The 15,948-nt window shown below is 37.2% G+C and overlaps 1 protein-coding gene across 1 annotated transcript in view; it reads right to left on the minus strand.

The window, feature by feature from the left end:
- Window positions 1-591: 591 nt before the first annotated feature.
- LOC116771103 (macoilin-2) overlaps window positions 592-15,948 on the minus strand; it is a 34,584-nt gene continuing 19,227 nt past the window's right edge. Inside the window, exons 5-14 of the mRNA XM_061523165.1 lie at window positions 12,753-12,863; window positions 11,988-12,158; window positions 11,206-11,338; window positions 10,961-11,077; window positions 10,197-10,423; window positions 9,857-9,966; window positions 5,131-5,250; window positions 4,186-4,324; window positions 3,391-3,583; window positions 592-2,763 (exon numbers count right to left, since the gene is read on the minus strand). Coding sequence (XP_061379149.1) covers window positions 2,582-2,763; window positions 3,391-3,583; window positions 4,186-4,324; window positions 5,131-5,250; window positions 9,857-9,966; window positions 10,197-10,423; window positions 10,961-11,077; window positions 11,206-11,338; window positions 11,988-12,158; window positions 12,753-12,863 — 1,503 coding nt within the window. The 3' untranslated portion in view covers window positions 592-2,581. The remainder of the gene's footprint in view (window positions 2,764-3,390; window positions 3,584-4,185; window positions 4,325-5,130; window positions 5,251-9,856; window positions 9,967-10,196; window positions 10,424-10,960; window positions 11,078-11,205; window positions 11,339-11,987; window positions 12,159-12,752; window positions 12,864-15,948) is intronic.

Genomic DNA, 15,948 nt, shown 5'->3' on the forward strand with positions numbered 1-15,948 from the left:
GTTGTAAGTATACTCTTTTAATAACGATCAGAATATTTAATGAGATCTAAGATTTTCGCGAGTATTCATTTAAATGAAACTAGTGTTATTCGGATTTACTACGCGGATTTTATTATTTAAAAACTACATAATCCCGACGTTTCGGTTACTTTACAGCAACCGTGATCACGGGCGTGACGTGATCCTCGTCTGCCCGTGATCACGGTTGCTGCAAAGTAACCGAAACGTCGGGATTATGTAGTTTTTAAATAATAAAATCCGCGTAGTAAATCCGAATAACACTAGTTTCATTTAGATCAGAATATTTTCTTGTGTAAAGGAGAGTTATTTGATATAAAAATTACACATACATATATGTACCATAAGTCTGTATTATAGGAGTACAAATTTAACTTTATCTATCATAACATATTATATGATATTTTTAATTAATATTCTATTAAAATGAAGCCAATTTATTATTATTTTTTAGGAAAATTTGGTTGATCAGTCTATGAATCAAGTTCTTTAGCATGTGGAAGATAAAGAAAAAAATTACATATAAATATATTTAATATAATTGAAGGATTAAATAAACATTTAAACAATGTGTAAGTGTCCGATTCTTTTATTGCTGCGACAGCATCTGTTTTATTACAAACAATCATGATCACTTACGTTTCACTAATGAAAACTCAGTTCCTCTTGTACAAATCCTGCTAAAGTGGGGAATTTGTTCATGAAAAAATATTTCGTACACCGACGGCTACATCCAACTGTCAGTTAATGACACAGTAATTTTAAACTATTAAGTACAATCAAGTCCGCAAGTATTTGTTTCACAATAAGAAAACGGAGTAGACTCAAAGGGCAGTATGCATTTGGATGTTAAAAAAAAATAATAAAAAAAAACTTAAATAAAGGTCTGCACACAGTGCAAAAACCATCGCGTGTGAACCGACCTTAGGACTAGAGTAGATACAATCTCAAACGAACGCTTACAATAAAACATGTGCGTTCCGTGATTTTATTAAATGTTATTATACCATTGGAAACGCAAACTCATTTACAGATTATTCAGAGCACAGACTATTATAAGATCTATTCACTCTCTAATAAGACTCAAAAGAGATCAAACAAGGTCAGTAACATCCTATCTGTAATACACTCATGTGGAAAACAATACTTTCAAACACATGTTTGTAATTGGAAGCAGAGGGAAGCTCGTTAAAAGGCATTAAAAAAATACAACCAGAATAATTAAAGCTTTAACATGAACGAGTTAAAAAAAAATAAACAACTTAACTATAAACATTCAACTGACTGGATATCAATTACATTAAAAAACACTTTCCTAAAATAAGTTTACGTTCAATTTTGTATAGCGACATCGAAATTAAAATACTTATAACAATAAGCTAACACTAACCAGATCGTTTTGGTTTTAAATAATAATAATAATAAAACAAAAAAAAAATAGTAACCAAAAAAAAACAATCGTCAGGCCGATGCTCCGTCAATAGTTATGCTGTCAGCTTTTTACGAAAGCATTTTTGACCGACATTCGTTATTTATTATGCAATTTTGTGGGACACGGATTTCTCACAACGGAAATTATCAAACGTTAAATAGTTTGTCCAACTTTAAATGAGCTGAATTTTTTAGAACGCTGCAGATGTGTGCAACATCACAGCTCGCAACTGCCATCCCGTTAGTCAATAAATGTTGTATAGTGTAACAGAATCATCAAACGACGTAGCCCCCAATATTTAACTAAGCTCGATTACATAACCAGAAAATATATTAACATTACTATAGACGCAATTCTCCGTTCCACCTCCCAATCCCCCTATTAATAGTACAACAAAAATAATATTAAAATTTGTCTCTGGCAACATTTATCCATAGGCAATATAGGGACGACACGAACAACTGACGGACTAAAACGTCAATAATATAAGAGACAAAATGACATCTCATTTGTTTTGTACAACATATCACATAAATTTATAAAAGAACACGTCTCTAGACAAGTTTTTGGTTTTGATTGATAAAATTACCCGAACGATTATGCTTTTGTAAAAATATATATTTGCTCTGTCAACATTTAAAGTTCAGATAAAGCTGTTGTCGATTTAGACCTAACGTATTGACTAGCACGAAAATAAGACTAACATTCGGCCGATAACGGACGCGGAGTGCGAATAAGGTATACAAAAATAGTACTCTACGCCGAGTCGCGTTGGTTTGAACTGAATAATTTTATGACTAATATAACTATAATAACTGAATAATTTTATCAATCACGTTAGCATACATTATAAAGTTAACCGCTTTTTTTACGGTTAAGTAACATTAAAATTCAATTCGTGGAAGAAAATACATTGAGATCAGTGAAACGTTAATACAAAAACCGGATATTGTTTAAGTGTGAACGTGTTAATGGAGAGAGATGCGAAGGGATGGGATTGATACGAGTCGGTTGATAGAAAACTACAACCTCCATCCATTTACACAGAAATTATTTGATTTAATTCAAGGCCGTTGACCTTAGTGTTTCTTGTACAGGACTTCTTGAGCGTCTATCGACAACGTAGATTGTTTAAGCATCCGAACAAAGTTGTTTGGGGGTATACACTGTAGCGTTCGGGTCCAACGGTGTCCCGTCCGGGAGCCGCAGCTTGGACACGCTATTCGTCAGTGGAGTCATGAATTCTGTCGGCATCACCGCTAACATTTGAGCTTTAAGTTCTTCTATTTCTTTCTCTTGTCTTATTATCAGACCTGTGAATTAAATTAAATTTATATATACTGTGTTTAATGCAACTCAATATAAAAAGAAAATCAAGTAGTTCCATCTTGTGACTATGGAGAGGACTTTTTCACACTGGACGAAACACATGGTTCTTAATGTACCAGTTGTTGGAAATTTCATATAAAATTTAATTTAATTAATTACTTCAAAAGCTGTCTATAATGACAAAGACATGTGTTGAGCTATGAGAAGATAGTTAATCGAAATGACTGACATAATATTACTCTTACTCTTTCTTTGTACTATATCCCAGTATTATAAAACTTATAAAATTAAGAGGTTTTTTTTAATTACTATACATATATTTAGAGTATTATGGTGATATCCTTCTGATCACTTATCCTCCACAAATATATGTAGATCAGCCTTTCCCAATGTGGGTGATAACACCCCTCTGCAGGCGCTGCAGGCTTTTAGAAGGTCAGTAAGAGACACAGAAAAAATATGAGAGCGTCGATATAGGTCACAATAATTAATTAATTTCCAGTTACAAAATATTTTTAGAAGGTTTGAAAAATGTGTGTGCTGAATATAATGTATGCACAACGTGGGCAGTGGACAGAATAAGTTTGGGAGGCCCTGGTGTAGACCCTGACCTTCTTGTATCCGCATGTGTCTCTTGGCGTCGCCTAACGCTGATAGGAGATCTAGTTTGACCCGTGTCTCGGCGGATAGGCTCCTCTCGAGGTGTGTGGCTCGCTCCTGCAGGGCGTTGACTGCGGACAGGGCGTCTTCAGCTCGGGACCTCTCCACGGCCTCCCGGGCCTCCCACGCCTCCAAAGTACGGACCTGATTGGATAATAATTGTATTATTCACAGTTGCACTTTTGTAATTTTCACTTATTTCACAGTTGTTTGTCATTTGTACAGACATGACACGACTATATATTTTACAAAGATTGCATTATATTAACGTACGTTTTTTTTATTTGTTTTGATAAGTTTTAGTCATCTCAATCAAGAAACTAATGATAGAAAATCAACATTGCGAACGAATTATCACCCTTAAGAGAAACCGTGGTCAGAGTTATATATATGACGTGACGGAACAACGTGTCCGTTAGTACATATATATTTAATATTTTGTAGAACTATAAATAGTATTAGGATATACGTGAAGTTAATGAGGATGTTTGTATGTATGTGTATATCTGTAATGTATGTACTCTCTCACGTAACAACCACTAAATGTATCTTAATGACACTTTACCACTGTGTATGAGACATTAGCATAAGACATCGGCTTGTCATATCGCGCTTCCGTGAGACACTGTACATATCTCTGCCTGTCTATTACCATACCTAGTTTTACCACACTATATGGACGAAGTCGAAGGCAAGATATATATGAGATAGTTTTGCTAGCCAACCCCTCCCCCCCTAACCCGAACCTGGTCCGTAGCCCCCGCGAGCTCTCTCTGTAGCTGCGAGCTCCTCTCTATGGCTCGCTGCAGCTCCCTCCTGAGCGCGAGGCTCTCGGCTTCCGCCGCCGATCGCCGCGTCCTACACCACTCACTGTCACACTCGCCGCTGAGGACATAATAATGTTCTAATTAGCAACCGGTTAAACAGAATTAATTATTGCGCATGTATTACTCGATTTTTATTATTGTAACTGCGTACTCCCACGTCTCGGTTACTCTCTAGCAACTGTGACTACGGCCAGACGAGATGTAGGCGACATTTTCATATCCCTATATCTTGGTTTTATTTACATGATGCATACATGCGGAAATCTTAGATTTACGTATTTATCAAGTTTTTTTAAGTTATATGCAAATATTACAATTAATATAATATGATAAAAATTCAGCGACTTTTGCAGGACTACAACCTGCAACCATCGGAATGTAGCGTTCAATTATTTCAACACTGAAGCTCCTGCAATCTAACTGAGACCAGGATTTAATGATTCCATATATTCAAATATCATAACTGACGGAGGCGCCATCTATTACGTTTTATGAAGAGCTTAATCAACGTCGTCCAACGTTACATCAAAGAAAGAGAAAAGAAAGAAACATTAATAAATATGAAGTGATATATATTTCGCAATTCTTATTATTTGAATAATCAATAATTGAGGGTAGATGAAATTATCAGGTGTCAGCCGCGTAACCACCCGCGGAGCAGCCTGGGCGAGGGTATGTAGTAACAACAATGAGTGTCGGTTGGTAATCGGTTGGTTGGTCGCTCGAGCCGTTAAACCGGTTACGAGGTTACCATCAAGAGTGTGAGACCCTGACGATAGTCAAGAATAAAGTCATTGATGACGTAATTTATGCTGACGTCACGACAAACTCCGACATGTATATAACCAAACAGCTTTCTTGAACCTGGGAGTCCTGGACGCCTGCTGCGCTTTCAACTGGATCTCGGCTGCGGTCCGCGCGCGTCTCTCCTCGCTCAGACGACGCTCCAAGGCTAGACGCTCGGAGCTGCGCCATCTGGCCTCTCTACAAACATAATGTACAGGTTAGTATATAATCAGTTGTGATTAATATATGAAGAGATTTATTATTTGTTTCGTATCAATATCCGGAATCCATCTTGAGTCAAGCGACCATCTTTCTGCCTTTCGCCAGCAGTTTTAGTACCTCTCTGTATAGGCGGCGCCACTTTCTTTATATTGAGACTTATATAAAACACCCAACTCATGGATATTCATTATAGCGTCGTTTTTCGCGCCTTTAACAAGTCAGCAAGTGAAAGTGAAGTTTAACGCGAAATTACTTTACAAGTGTTTTAAGTGTTTGTGTAACCTCTCTGTTGATAAAATGGAAAACCAAAGTGTTGAAGAAAAATCCACTTCTCGGAAACGGAGAACGGTTATCATCAACGAGTTCATGCGAGAGTGATAATGTGTCGTCTGATAGTTGTGGTGGCAGTCCAGCAAGTCGAGAAAAAAGAAAAGAATCAAATACCGTAAGTTACGCTCATTTTGAAATTTGATCTCAACAAATTGCCTTCTTAACAAATCTTTTAACGAAAGGCAACGAGAATACAATTTTAAAGCATGATAACACAGCATAGTCAAACGATTTAAATTTAGAGCGGCTTGTTGTTAATCACCAAATTAACTAAAAAATTTATCGGAAATTAGTACAACAGTGAAAGAGCCGGTGATAAATACCTTCAAAAACCAATTGAGTTATAGAGATTTAATTGTGATGATTGGTATGCTATTAGATTTTCCGATACACAAAAGAAATATTTAGCTACCCCCGAATTCATAGAATTATCTGTCAACGACGAACTCAAAACGTTATGAATCGGCAATGTTAAAAGATGATCCCCGTTCTTATTTATTAGAATGTTCGTTCGCTGGATTAACTAATGCCTTACTTAATCAAAAAGCGGAATTACATAAAACATTGCAGATACTTGTCAATTGAGCGAGTGAATCAAAAGAATCACTTACTCCAAATTCATTGTTTGATAAAATGGAATCATTATTTTCAAAAGATTCCAACTATAGCAGGATAAAGGATGACTTATTACAAATAGTGTGTGGTAGACGAGCAGATTTCATAAATTTATGAAAGGAAGCACTGTTAAGACAAATCCCCAAAGAATTTCATCGCGATGTTATTTATTACATACCTCTAAGTCGCGATGTTATTTATATAATACCCCCAAGTCGCGATGTTATTTATAAAATACCCCCAAGTCGCGATGTTATTTATAAAATACCCCCAAGTCGCGATGTTATTTATAAAATACCCCCAAGTCGCGATGTTATTTATAAAATACCCCCAAGTCGCGATGTTATTTATAAAATACCCCCAAGTCGCGATGTTATTTATAAAATACCCCCAAGTCGCGATGTTATTTATAAAATACCCCCAAGTCGCGATGTTATTTATAAAATACCCCCAAGTCGCGATGTTATTTATAAAATACCCCCAAGTCGCGATGTTATTTATAAAATACCCCCAAGTCGCGATGTTATTTATAAAATACCCCCAAGTCGCGATGTTATTTATAAAATACCCCCAAGTCGCGATGTTATTTATAAAATACCCCCAAGTTCAGAATATCTTTTTAACAGTAAAGCTATTCATGATTACCTTCAGAAAATAGGAGGGGTGAATAAATTACACGAAAACTCAAACTATGAGTCTAAACAAAAGTCTAAACATATTTTATATCAAATCCGAAAGCCTCTACTAGTAAACAACCTTATGACACCTTTTTTCGTCAAAACTTTTCAAAAAGGGGATAACGGCCGCGGCAGCAGTCCACTAACCCCAAATTTATGTTTAATAAATTACGAGACAAAACTAAGTCCCGGAAATCTCGGCTTCAGTCCTCAATTAAGCATAAACGTTGCGAATGACTATCCGAGGTTTCGAGGAGGTTGTTTGAAACAATTTCAAAATATTTGGAGCAATGTTGGAGCTCCGGGAAAAAATTTGCAAACTATTAAGAGGGGTTCGAATCCCCTTCTCCCTTCAGCCTCCTCTCATTTATCCAAGTCAAATAGTAATGCGATATTACAGAACAAAAACTACTTCCAATATGTCAGCGGAAATCAAAAGCATGATAAAAACAGGAGCCATCTCCCAGCTTCCGTTCAACGTTCTTTTTAGTGCCCAAACCCAACAGGGAATTTTGCCCCATCTTCAATCTCAAACGACTGAACATGTTGGTGTAGATAAAATCCTTTCGCCTTTTCAATCATTTTCGAGTGCCAACCTTTTCTGCAGCTCGAAGATTGGATGGTAAAATATCAGACAGGCCCATTTTCACCTTCCGATATTAAAACAACATCGAAGGTTCTTAAGGTTTAACTACCACCAAGATCCGCATCAACACCAGCTGCTACAAATAACCTGTTTACCTTTCGGTATTATATCGGTTCCAAGAACGTTCGCATGGGTAACCAATTGGATAGCAGAATTGTTGAGAAATCACGGCATCAGATGCGTAGTATATCTCGACGATTTTTTGCGTGCGAACCAGTCCAAATCGGCTTTACAGGACGACATAGCAGGGGCGCTAAAGATGATGAGGACCCTAGGCTGGATGATAAATTTTCAGAAATCGGTCTTAGCCCCGACACAATGCCTCGAGTTTCTCGGCATAACGTGGGACACAAAACGTAACACAAAGTCCCTGTCGGGGCAGAAGTGCTTAACGCTACGCAAGGCACTGTATCTGCTGCATCTAATAGCACAATATATACCGGGCAGATACAATGTAGAAGTCGATGCATTGTCCCGTCAAAAGGCTTGCCCCGAATGGCACTTGATAACAGAAGCAACCACGAAAATATTTCAAATGTGGGGGTGTCCAGAAATAGATTTTTTCGCATCGAAAACGGCCCACGTAGTTCGGACATATGTAACAAAAGACATTCAAGATCTAGATGCTTTCTATCACAATGCCTTTTGTCGCTCTTGGGATTACAAACTAGCATGGCTATTCCCACCACCTAATTTAATCCCTAGGGTACTTGCTCACTTGAACCAGGCCAAAGGACTCTATGTTATAATAGCTCCGAAATGGCAAAAGGTGTTTTGGCAATCGGATCTTCAGAACCGAGCCATATATCTAATTCCAGATCTGAACCGTGTACTTCTAGACATACGAACAGGAACTCACCCACCGGAAGTTCAAAAATTACATCTGGGAGCTTGGCTGATTTCGGGTGGCAGGAAATTTTAACAGGATGGAGGGAGTCTGAGCATCGGTTGCTTCGGTCAAGCTGGAGAGATTCTACATTGAATACATATAAACCAGCATGGATAAGATGGAAGAAGTGGTGTGATTTAAATTCAGTAGATCATAAATTTCCGAACGGAAGTAGAGTAGCGCGGTACCTAGCTCATCTTCATTGCGATATAGGTCTAGCATATAGAACTATTCTTGTACATAAATCGGTAGATCTATCGTCGGATTTCTTTATTAAACATATTCTAAGAGCAATATCAATCTCACGCGAAAAATCGGCAAAGCCACCTATCTGGAACCCAAAAAGCTACCAGATTATATGAGTTCGCACAATCCTAATGAAAATAGCCTTTTCGATGTTTCAAGGCATGCCGCAACACTTCTGTTACTTGCTTCGGGTCGTAGAATTCATGATCTCACGCTCTTGCGAATTGATAATCAGAGTTTATTATATGAGGAAGATGATTTGATCTTTTGGCCAGCCTTTGGTTCCAAAACCGACAATGCAAACCATAGGCAATCCGGATGGAGGTTAAAACCGCATCCCATTCAAAACTTGAACACGAACTTTTGGATTAAAAGAGTATTGTCTCTGAGTTCGGATCGACGAAAAGATTTAAATCACTTATTTATCACACCGAGAGGTATGGTAAAACCAGCTTCGAGAACAATGATTGGTGGATGGGTGAAGTCACTTTTAAAAGATGCTGATATTGGAGCGTCACCAGGCTCAGTAAGATCAGCCGTGACTTCCCTTAATTTTATTGAAAGCTTTCCTATAGATCAAATACTAGCAACTAGTAATTGGAAAATGATTCACACCTTGCAAAATTACTACCAGAGGGAATTAATTGATTATAATTCACGTAATTCGAACTCATCATCTATGTCTTTCTCATTATTTCAACCCAGTTCATTGAAATGTGTTATAGAAATCAATCTAATATTATTTTTCTATATTCACCTTAATCTACTACACATTATAGCGTCAACAATTTATATAAAACACCAGGAGATAACAAACATATCACTCAAGATGGATTCCGGATATTGATACGAAACAAATAATAGGTAAGTTTTAATTTAAGGTAAAACTCTCTATTTTACTTATAAGTTTGGTATAGCAGGTCGCGAGGTCGCGAGTGTCCATACCGGTATTTAGACGACTAGCGATTCCCATTCTACCGGCGACGTATCTAAATGTACATCTACCCACATATACTGAGGTCGATCGTCATGCTATTCAAACCCCAATACATGAATAATCTACCAAACATACTCTCAGGGCGAATTCGTTCTAGTTAACTAGTTGCAAAACATCTAGTATACAAGTTCTGTCCCGGAGTTGCCTGTGTTCCGAGTTGATATAACTTGTGATCCCCTCACTTGTTATCCTGTGCGTGTGCCAGAGCCCTGCGAGCCTCCGCCTCGCCCGCGCGGGCCGCCGTCAACTCGGCTCGGACACGACGCAGCTCGGTACTCAACGAACGGGCGCGCTACAAACAAAATTGTTACCATAAATGATTAACCGACAACCAAAAATGAGGTTTTGTATATTTAGGTGATTCAAACTCTATGACTTTGTCAACAGAAATTTTGTCTGAATGTAATCGAAAATTTGATTTAGTAATCAACAAGTCAGTACGTTTTCCGTACTTGGGAACGGTTTTATTGTTACAAAGCAGTATATATATGTTTTAATTTGGATAACTATAATAATATATACCTGTTCCTGATCTCTCTGTTCCCGTTCCCTATCTCTTAACTCCTTCTCTCTCTCTTCTCTCCTTTCTCTTTCTTTCTCTTTTTCCCGTTCTCTTTCTCTTTCGCGTTCCCTTTCTCTTTCCTTTTCTCTCTCCCTTTCCCTTTCTTTATGACCATTTATTTCCTTATTACTTTTTATACTTTCTTTTGTACTTTCGACTTCTTTCTCTTTAAATAATATCTCTTTTGCTGTAAAACATCAATCAACTAATTACAATTTAAATTGGATAATATATGTAAATATGGTGTAAATGAAAATCATTTCATATACATTCTGCACACAAAATCATACACTATCATATAACAAATAAGTATATATTTTTTTAATTTAATTAATTTATAAATTAATTAATTTATAACAGTGACTGTATATATTATAAATCACGAGCAGGAAACAGATATAAAAAAAATATATAATATGGTTAGGTAGGGAGAGGAGCTTGGACAGTGGAGGTGAGCGTTTAACGCGCGTTAGTTAGGGGCCCCTTAAACCTACACCTGGGTCGCAAGTCCCAGGCACTGTTGAAGCTCCACTCCCTGCAACGCAATGGACCCGGCACCCGCACGGTGAATCCATTGAATGCTAAGAGGTTTCGTCTGTCTTATTTACCAATATCAACACTTTACAACTGGTGTGCTCGAGGTTTGAATCAATATAAGCGATTTTTCAATTAAACCTATGACACTTTCTTTGTAAGGTTATTATTGAACGTTTATTATACTCACTTATCTCTGTGCTCTTATGACTATCACTGTTATCCTTATCCTTATCCTTATCTTTATTTTTATTCTTCTTTGTAACACTAGCAGCCTCTTTCTTTTCACACTTGATTGTTTTGCTACCTGGATATTTGTTAACATCAAATATTTAAACAGGTGTTCATATTATTGTCACACATTGTACGTCAATCTTTATATTTATACATAAGTCTTGCCGTCTCACACACATATATATTTATGGCATATATTACTTCTCCACGGCTCGTGTTCGTCGCTCGCAGCCCCGGCGCCGCCCGCCGAGCCGTTCGTGTGCGCGTGCGCAGCGCCGGCCGCAGCGCTCGCGTGCGTCTTGTCGCGCTGCGTGTGCTTCTCCAGCTTATCCAACTGTAATTGATTAAACATATGTTCATAATCAGAAACGTTTTCTGTATATTTTTTGTTGCTATTTAAAATAATGGTAAAACTTTAAAGAGTTTTTGAAAACGTAAGTGAAGTTATACAGTCAGTGCGTTTTTTTCCCTTATAATCTCAAATAACAACAATTCCTTGGTCTTGTTGGTGCGCAGAGACTACTCTGGGACAAAACTACAATACTGTAAATTAAACTAGTGTTATTCGGATTTACTACGCGGATTTTATTATTTAAAAATGTGTATGAGAAATAACAAGGACCAACTGACAGACATTCACACCTCGTCTGCCCGTGGTCACGGTTGCTGCAAAGTAAGCGAAACGTCGGGATTATGTAGTTTTTAAATAATAAAACCGCGTAGTAAATCCGAATAATACTAGTTTCATTTAAATGAATACTCGCGAAAATCTTAGATCTCATTACAATACTGTAGTCTAGAATTTCCCAATATTTATATATAAGTTGAGCTACAACTCTTCCCTGACCTGAATGTTTTTTTTTCATTTCTAAAGCCTTATAGAAGTCTTAAGTTTAACTGACATAAAAATATGAAACCTATGACTGATCACTCATGTTCGTATGTGATAGAAATAAATCTGCATGTGCATGTGTGCATATAACCTTGACAGTGAGCGCGTGGTCCGCGACGCACACGCCGTTGTGGTCCCTCGCACAGCGCCGCTTCACCGAGCCGATCATGTTCGTGTTGGTCTGGCTCTGGCTCTGCGTCTGCGTCGTTTGATTCGTCTGGTTACACTCGCCGTTGCTTATGACCTTGTTTTCCTCGGACTTCTGAAATTTTATCATTTACTTATATAACAAAGGTAACAGACTGAGAATATGTATGTGCGTGCGTGCGTGCGTGCGTGCGTGCGTGCATGCGTGCGTGCGTGCGTGCGTGCGTGCGTGCGTGCGTGCGTGCGTGCGTGCGTGCGTGCGTGTGTGTGTGTGTGTGTGTGTGTGTGTGTGTGTGTGTGTGTGTGTGTGTGTGTGTGTGTGTGTGTGTGTGTAGTGTGTGTGTGTGTAGTGTGTGTGTGTGTGTAGTGTGTGTGTGTGTGTAGTGTGTGTGTGTGTAGTGTGTGTGTGTGTAGTGTGTGTTTGTGTGTTTGTGTAGTGTGTGTTTGTGTAGTGTGTGTTTGTGTAGTGTGTGTTTGTGTAGTGTGTGTTTGTGTAGTGTGTGTTTGTGTAGTGTGTGTTTGTGTAGTGTGTGTTTGTGTAGTGTGTGTTTGTGTAGTGTGTGTTTGTGTAGTGTGTGTTTGTGTAGTGTGTGTTTGTGTAGTGTGTGTTTGTGTAGTGTGTGTTTGTGTAGTGTGTGTGTATGTTGTGTGTGTGTATGTTGTGTGTGTATGTTGTGTGTATGTATGTATGTGTGTGTGTGTTTATTACCTGTTCCAAAGCATTTTCCGGCAGTGCGTCTCTCAGGAGCTGGAAGTAGAATTCGTTCTCAGCTCTCACTTGACGCTGTCGACGTTGACGCAAACGACGACCAACGTAAGCCTGGAGAAACATACCTTATATACCAACTAGTAGAGCCTTAGACTTACTGACACGTGATATAACTACGACCGGAGAGCTGGTTAAGGAGTATAATTCTTTTTTATTTTTGAATATCGACTATCAAGTTCTGTCATAAAGTCATTATACGATCTTTTTAAACTATATTGGATTCCAGCGTGTCTGAACAACTGAACTATTCCAAACGTGCAAAGAGTGAACCAAAAGGGTTCATAGTTAATGTAATCGATAAGTTTTCCTAAATTTCTTCTCATAAGGATGTTAAAATACGGAGAATAATGTTCATGTATCCTATTAATGTTAGAGACATAGCGTGACAGATCAGTTCTACAAGTTACCAAACAATCATAGCTCTGTCTACGAATAACAATTCAAAATAACAGTAAAATATTATAAATTAAACTTAGTACACACAAACGATATAATTTGACATAAAAATCGCAGTATCAGTAACATCCGTTCCATTTCCACGGTTAATAATATATGTGAGCACTATTTTTTGACTTAGCATAAGTCTTACGATACTGTAACGTAGCGATATTTATTTATTTATTTATTTATTTATGGATAACCAACAAAAGATACATTATTTACAGCTTTTTTAAACATGAGCTTACAATATATAGTTTGAATGTTCTTCCAATCACAGGTCATCACAACGTGGAATATTAGTTATGTCAAGTTACACGCTTAAAGTAAATCATTATAAATTTCCAAACATATCATAATCAAATCAAATATTCAAAATTACAATGTTCGGCCAAAGTGTAATGCCGAAATTTAGAAAGAAAAAAAAGTTACGATAAAAATAATGATAACAGCAAAAATAATGTAAATAACAGAATGGTAATCAGATAAAATTTTCAACACTTCACAAGTAAGCGAATTTTTAATTATTAAGAATAAATCAAATAACCAATTTAAAACATTAAAAACATCAAAAATATTAGTGACAAAATGCAATACCGAAATCAATATTGTGCTATAAAAGAAAAAAGAAAAACAAACATTCAAGAACCTCGATCTACATTAACATTAACATTAACATTAACAAGAGTAATATTTTGAAAACATAACGCTTAAAACTATTGTAGCTGCTATGCAAGGTGTCCAAGTCTTTACAGGTCTGAGAAAATCATTATATGTACGTTTTATTCTGCTGACAGGAGAATTTCTTCCCAGCCGGGTCCTAGTTCGAGGAATGCAAAATAATGAAATATGTTGTCTAGGCATTCTAGATGGGACGTTAATACCAATTAAACAGAGAAGTTGGGAACGATCTATTTTATTGTTTAAAAGTTTGTGCAAAAAGGTCATGTCCATGAGTTGTCTGCGGCCGGACAATGGCAACATTCGGTACTCCCGCAAACTATCAACGTAGTTCCTACCACAAGAATTACCACCAAAACGATACGAAAGGAACTTTGTGATTTTTTTTTGGATCCTTTCAATCCTATCAACATGTACTTTGTATTGTGGTGACCACACAACCAAACAATATTCGAGTTTGCTTTGAACATAACAGTTGTAGAGAGTAATGACTGTCGAGGTCTTACGGAATTCCTTTCCCCTTCTTATTACATATCCTAGACTCCTCCAAGCTGCTTTAACAATATGGTCTATGTGTTCTGTGAACTGCACTTTTGGGTCAAAAATTACACCAAGATCACGAACAGTGTCAACCTCTTTAACAACAGCATTAAGTATTTTGTATTCACTTTTTATAGACTGCTTCTTCCTTGTAAATTTCATGTAAAAGCATTTGTTTATATTTAAATTCATGCTGTTAGCTACACACCAGTCAACAAGAGACTCGATATCCCTTTGAAGAAGTAATACATCGGATTGAGCGTCAACTGTACGAATTAGCTTTAAATCATCCGCGTAAAGAAAAAATTTACTATATTTAAATTTAGAGCATAGACTGTCTATAAATATGTTGAAAAATACAGGACCCAGATTGGACCCCTGTGGTACCCCGGAGTGCGCAATAAATGACTCAGATTTGACTCCATCAATCACAACGCGCGAAGGTCTCAACCGTAGGTATGAACCACACCACTTCAGTAAACTATCCGTTATACCCAACGATCTAAGTCTTTCCAGCAATATATTATGATTGACTTTGTCAAAGGCCTTTGAAAAGTCTGCGTAAATAGTGTCTACCTGCGCTCCTTTGTCTAAGTTCAGAATTATTTCGTGGACGTATGTTATTAAATTTGTGTTCGTAGATCTCCCAGATATAAAACCGTGTTGATGTATACTGAGATACGGTTTGACATAGATAGAAATATGTTGGCAAACCAAAGATTCGTAGACCTTTGACATTGTCGACAAAATAGAGATTGGGCGATAATTATCCACTGACTCCAGCTTACCGCCCTTATGAATGGGAACGATTCTAGCTTCCTTCCACTTATCGGGGAAGACGCCTGTATTTAAAGAGACATTGTAGATGACATACAATGGGAATGACAGCACTTCAGCACAGTGAACTAAGAAAATCGGGGGAATATCATCGGGACCCGATCCTTTACTAGTGTGGAGCCCTTTCAGCTTCTTTCCAATATCTTCCTGTGAAAGACGAATATTCGCAATGCAAGTTTTGGGTTCGTCACTTTCACGGATAATAATATTGTTATACCGACGAAAAATGAGTGGCAAACAGGTTTGATATGTCATTTTTGTTTTCCGCTACAAAATCACCTAAGACCATCCTTGTCGGATATAAATTGTTTCTATTGCGTGTGTTTTTTATGTGGGTCCAAAAATATTTAGGGTTTTTGGATATGGCGTCTTCGACAGACTCTATTTAATTGTCGTAGCATTTTTTCATTAAATTTTCACTCTCTCTTCTGAGATACTTAAATTCGACTAAGTCAAGAGGATTGTTATACTTTTTCACTTTAATACGGTACTTATTTTTTCTTTTTAATGTGTTAATTAAGTTATAAGAAAACCAAGCCGGGTACAATGTTTTTGATTTTTGTTTTTTTGGGACATGAAGTTTAATAATATTTGAAAGTTTTGCAGAAAATATATCCAGCATTTTATTGACATCACTAAA

Source organism: Danaus plexippus, chromosome 17 (assembly GCF_018135715.1).
Source record: "Danaus plexippus chromosome 17, MEX_DaPlex, whole genome shotgun sequence".
NCBI classification, from domain to species: Eukaryota; Metazoa; Arthropoda; class Insecta; order Lepidoptera; family Nymphalidae; genus Danaus; species Danaus plexippus.